At 43.6% G+C, this 6,000-nt stretch overlaps 1 protein-coding gene across 1 annotated transcript in view; it reads right to left on the bottom strand.

Moving 5' to 3' along the window:
- Positions 1–635: 635 nt before the first annotated feature.
- Positions 636–6,000, bottom strand: part of SAMD12 (sterile alpha motif domain containing 12) — a 326,783-nt gene continuing 321,418 nt past the window's right edge. The window contains exon 5 of the mRNA XM_037148787.2: positions 636–1,259. Coding sequence (XP_037004682.2) covers positions 1,237–1,259 — 23 coding nt within the window. The 3' untranslated portion in view covers positions 636–1,236. The remainder of the gene's footprint in view (positions 1,260–6,000) is intronic.

Raw genomic sequence — 6,000 nt, 5'->3', positions numbered from 1 at the left:
GCAATAACTGGATTGACCTCTTTCCCAGGACTGTGCTTTGTTGTAACACACAGTAAAAAATAATTATTTGTGGCTATAATCCCAGAAAGGATTAATAGGGACTAGTAGGTTCTCTGTGGAGGAAGGAATCTTGTGTGAGATTGGACCCTTTTCCTTCTCTAGCCAGGAGTCACTTGCTGTGTTCTTCACTCCAGAGAGCTGTGATTTGAACTTGACTTAGAAAATCTTCCAAAGTGTTAATGCCAGATCACATAGGAAAAGTGCATCCTGCTGCCCTTATCATCAATCCACCATGGTCTTTGATTAAAAGAAGGCCATTTTCCTTTTTTTCCCCCCTTTGAAAGAACTCTTCTGTAGGCTGAGAGGGTATGCTCACTGGCCGAGAAGCCTCCTGTGTTTGAGTGCTTCTGTGTGCAAGTGGTAAGTTGTGCCTAGGTGCAAGGAACTAGGAGCTAAGATATTACAATCCACCTGCTTCTACTTCCCTTTGGAATCCAGTTGTTCAGTGAAGTGTCAAGATGTTAAATCTAACAGTATTGTGGCCATATTTACACCGATCTACCATAAACGACTGGGGACATGTTAGGAGTGAAGTTTGTCTTGGACAGTCTGAGCCAGAAATAGGACAAGATTCATAAAGAAAAAAAGAAAACGCTTGTTTTCTCACAGGTAATGAACATGCTGATTTGTTTCGGTGTCATGTTCTCCTATAAAGTGCTTAAGAATTGGACAGGATACCTTTAGGTGTCAGACCTAACATAATGGAGACATGTTGACATTTCTACTAGGGCATCACATGGTAAACACTTCCACCGGGACTGCAGAACTGCTGTAATTTTTTTTTCTAACACATCATGCCATCTGCACACAGAATAAAAGAATCCAGTAGTTGCCATGCTAAAACAGGACTTCTAGTGAAGGGCACAGGCAGCTCCCCAAGGGCGCTGGAGTGAAGCACAGTGATGAAGACTGGAAGCAATTTTCCAGCTAACGGTCTGCCAATGACTGCTTGCAACGACTTGGCTCTGCCTGTTATGCACCTCATTTTAAAATCCACAGCGAACTAAGATTTTAATCCTGATGGAAGGGGTGTTTTCTTGTTTTCTCCAGTTGGGCCGGTCAGTCTGTCAAGGCTCCAAGGGTATCTTCCGGCAGGGCCATGAGTTAGTGTGTCTGTGAGGAGCAGGTCATGTTCCCATCAACTGGCAGGACAGCAGCTTGGAAGGCTCCCCACGTTCATGGAGAACCCTCGAGTGAGGCTGCAAGAGGAAACAGGGGAAGACACAGTCAGTCACTTCTTTACGTTCCCAGATTTTGGGATGAAGCAGCCCGGCTCTTCCAACAAACCCTAACATCCTTGGGTCAGAGAGAAAGTTCTAGAGAAGATACGGTTACTCATCTTCATGACAAATCTTGGTGGCCTGGATTCTGGAAAAGCCCTTCCACCATTTGGTAAGGGTACAAGACAGCCCGTCTCAGGGGCAGGCAAGTTACCTGTGTTAACCTATGAATAAAAGGCTTTCAAAGTGAGAGGCGACTGGCATTTGTCTGAGATTAAAAAATAAAAAAGAATAGCTATCCAGGAGAGCATGGGTTCAGGCAGAAGCCCAACTAGGGTTCCAATCATTAGACAAAGGCAAGGGGTAGTTATGAGAAAGGGAAGGGGGACAATGATATCAATAGAACACATTTCTATTGGTGATGTTCACAGAGTGATGCTAATTTTAAAAAACGACTTTAACGTTCATTCCTGTAGTCACCAGTGAGTAGTTGTCACATCTGCTTTCTTGTTATCTCACAAGCAGTTGTTTGGAGCACAGTGTGGCTTTAGGCCCAGTCCAAAGTGTACTTCCCACTTCCAGATTTCCAGGTTTGAGACATAAATCATGCAAGGCAGTTCCTCTGGCACAGCAAGCCTGGCTCTACTCTAGGGTGGCCCTGTTTATTCTTATTTTGTGACACCTGGAAGCAAGGGCAAAACCAGATCTCTGGAACTGGCATTCGGCCCTGATGGGGCTGTGGTTTGGGAGAACATTTCATATAGGATACGTTTTCATGAATGTACTTAATCTGGAACGAGATCAGATTGGGAATGGTGTAAAGGCATTTCGCGGGGGCGCGGTGCAGGGTTCATCCATCAGAGAGATTTCCTGGCATGAAACCTAGAACGAAATGTTGGAAACGGTGTGGCTGGAGCTCCTGAGTTTGCTAGTTGAAGAGTCAGGTGGCTGAGCAGGTTAGAGACTAGACAGGGAAAGTCATTACCATCTGGCCAGAGACTGAACTACTTGGATTGCAGCTCCGCTTTTGACCTTGGGCATGCTGGTGTAGGTCTTGATTTTATTGATTTTTTAAATTTTCCTATCATTTTATCTGAGTCCTCCCTATAGTTCTTATAGCCAGGTCCTCATTTATTAGTTAATATAGGCATGGAATCTAATGATTTGCTCAGAAAAATATCAATATTAGCTATGTTTAATACATAAAACTATTCTGCAATGAGAGCAGATAGCAAGAGTTCTTGATGTTAAAAACAAATCTACCTAGGCTTTCAAACTGGCTTTTCAAAACATGACAGAATGCACAATTTATAAGGACATGTTTGATTAGAACTTGATATTTCTGAGAAAATGCAAAAACAGAAGATAGTATTTAAGCATATTAAATATAATGTAATACACACTACTGATAAGCCTGTAACGAAAGTAGAATACTAATCTTTTGCTGGTGGCACTGTAAGCTGGAGAAACAGTGCCAATTTATTTAACGACTATTAAAAATTTACATTCCTTGACTAACTGATCCCTTTCTAGAAGTATATCCTAAGGAAATAATCTTAAAAAAATGAAAGAAGCTATGCACACAAATGTGTAACCAAGAGGTTATTTATAACAGTGGAAACACTGGAAAACAACAAGTCTCCTAAATTATGATGTGTGAACAAGACGGATGATTACATGGCCATTAAAGTAATAATTATGATGATTAGGTAGCAACATGGTAAACAGTTATGATATACTACAATACAAAATTTGCACATATGCACAAAAAACAACTGTGAGTGAAATAATGAAAATGCTAGAGTTTTTATTATGGTCATGACAATATTTTGCAAAATAAGCATAAAAGTTAGGCTCACAAGGCTGCAGATATGACCTGTGAACACTGACCAACTAAAGCAACCTTGGTTGTTTCCGCTCACTAAGAGTACCTTGCAGACAAATAGTGTACAACTGCATTAAGAAACGAGACTCTAGTCTCACTGAATGGGAGGACAGAAAACGGCCTGGGTAACAGTCTTCTGTCCAGGTCGGCCTGCAGGGGGGCAGTACAGCCTGGAATCAGGAAGGTTTCTAGGAGACTGGCCTGGGATAGCAGCCTGAAGAATTTTGATAAAGTCAGCTCTGGGAAACGTGTGACCTTGGCAAAGTATTATTGACAATATCCTATAAAATGAAATTGGCAACTGAATAAAGACACTAAAAAAGGGTGAACTCTGCTTATCTACTATACTTTGGCCCTTAAGTCAGGATCAGTTGACAATTGATCACAGTGGCTGCATCTCCAAATAACCATATTTTCCATGTGAGCCTCTAATAGCTGGCAAAAGCATGTATGTCTAACTTTAGCATAGAGTAACAGTTACAACCATGGACATACGCTTAGCCCATCATACTTTAAAGGTCCTCCTACCTGTGGCTCCCCAACCTGCTTCCTAAGATAGGTAATACTATCCCCAGTTTATGGATAAGAAAATTGTGGCCCCAAGGTATTATTTGTCCATGATCATAGATATGAGATCTCATCTATCGCCCACTTAGGTGTGTCCCAATCTAGTGACATACAGGTGTGACAGGGACACATATATAAATTATAAGTATTCAGAGCCTTTCCTATTCTCCTATCTGCTAAGCAGAATTCTGTATTTATCTATAAGGCCTATCAGCACAATATGGGCCCTGCTGGGTGGGGAAGAAAACTGGAGGCTGAATTAATGAATATTAGAGCAGAGAGATAGTCCTACAAGACCTGAACATATACAGAAGTATCATCCACAGAAAGACAGATTGGGGGTTTAGGGAGAGACAAAGGACGTTTGGGGTGATGAGTGCCAAATGAGTGGGACCTTTATAATAGGGATGGGCAAAGAGAAAAGTGTGCTGTGGCATAATGCCCAGAGACCATCTATTCAGGGACTCAGTCCAGTATTCATTGCTCTTCGACGCTTTTGCAGTTAGCTGTGTTTCTTTTGAAAGGCTCACCATACTGAGTTGAGGTTTATGTGGGAGCAAGAGGCCCCTGTTTACTTGGTTGTATGCACAAAGTGTGTGGCTACTCTAAAGCTTAAACAGCTGTCTTTTTGGCACAGATGCATCGGGATGAGCTCTGCTGCCATCAGTTTGTTAGAGATTTTAAAAATCTGCAACAGGAGTCAGGTATATAAAAGCTACAAGAAGTTGAAATGCAAAACAGTGCTCTGCAACAGATGGCTCTGCTTCTTTGCAAAGGAAACTTGAATTTGGAGAAAGGACAGTTTCTGGGCTCCATCTCTTGGGCTTCAGCCATCCCAGACCCCTTCTAGCTCCTCACATGCACTCGGTTATGAGAAGCCTTTGCGCAATCTTCCCTCTGGCCTAGGATGCCTTCCTTGCACACCCACAAATACTACTGTGCACTTACCCTTCCACCTCCCATGTCTCACTTCACATGAAGCCTTCCTTCCCCCAGATGCCGCCAGCTGACAACTTCCCCCAATATGTCAGGATGACATGTTGAATGTTTACCATCAAACCCACGACGAACACTTTATGGTAACTATCCATCTTTCCACCTACATTTTTCGACGGTGATGCCCTGCCTTCTTTTCATGGGACTTTCTAATGCACAGTGCAGTGCCAGGTATAGAGAAAGTACACCTGACTTAATAAATAGTTGAGAGACTAATGAAGAGATAATGTTGAAGACAAAGAGGTTTTTTTTGTTTATTTTGCTTAATTCAATGCCTCATTTCACTGGAGATTCAATGCTGGGGCTCAGGCCAGTCGACAGAGAAGGCCATTGCTCTGGTTCCCTTCCCTATGTGAAAGGACCACTTGAGGAAGTCCTGGTGCTGGCCATGTATGGGCTCTTCTTTCTCAAACCTCTGTTTGATGGGCCAACATTCCTCGCTTAGGCATTCTGGGAACCAGTCTCCTAAACTTTAGTCTGATGGGTTTTAAGTCTGGATGGGTAGGAAAGCATTAGTGGCCAGTGATCAAGAGCAGGGGCTCTGGAATCGGGGAGATCTGGGTTGACATCCTGAGTTCATCACTTCCCAGTTCATGAGGTTGAAACATGGATTTCTCAATGTCTTCACCTTTAAAATGGTGATCATAAACCCCACCTCACTGGGCCATTGTGATGATAAAATGAGCTCATTGAAAAAGCATTTTGCATGCTGTTTGGCCAAAAGTATCTGTTAAGTGATGGCTACTATTTATTATTACTATGACAAACTCCCTGAGTTTCCCAGAGAAGCTAGAGCTACAGATGGGTCAATGTTCTAATGCCAAAGCCTGGGGCCAGGAAAAAGCAGCAACATGCCTGGAGGCCAAGCCTCTGCAGCTGCCAGGAGAGAGAGGACACTCTTCATGCCCACCAGGCCACTGTCCGCACAGGCTGGCTCCCCCAAGGTTAGTGCAGAAAGGAACCGGCAGTTCCTTGAAAAGGAGGTTCACATCAGAGGCAGGAAGGTGCTGGCCTGGGAGGCAGGGCCAGCCTTGCAGATGGTTCCAGAACAGGTCTGGGACCGACAGTGTCCAGCTCCACTTACCCTGCTCCTGCTGCAAGGGGCCGAAGGGACAGGTGCCTGGCGAGTCTGGGGAAGAAGGAAAGGTGAGCTGTGTGGGAAGCCACACCACCATGGGCTGAAGGGGAGAAATAAGACTGCCTCTCTTGAAAAGGTTGTGTGGCATCTTCCATTCAAAAAGACAAGCCATATCTTCTATCTGGGTCTTTTAT

The sequence above is a fragment of the Artibeus jamaicensis genome, unplaced genomic scaffold (genome assembly GCF_021234435.1).
Source record: "Artibeus jamaicensis isolate MK-2021 breed Jamaican fruit bat unplaced genomic scaffold, CSHL_Jam_final scaffold_916, whole genome shotgun sequence".
NCBI classification, from domain to species: domain Eukaryota; kingdom Metazoa; phylum Chordata; class Mammalia; order Chiroptera; family Phyllostomidae; genus Artibeus; species Artibeus jamaicensis.
The sequence above is the reverse complement of the archived record's forward strand: the minus strand, read 5'-3'. Positions and strand labels throughout refer to the sequence as shown.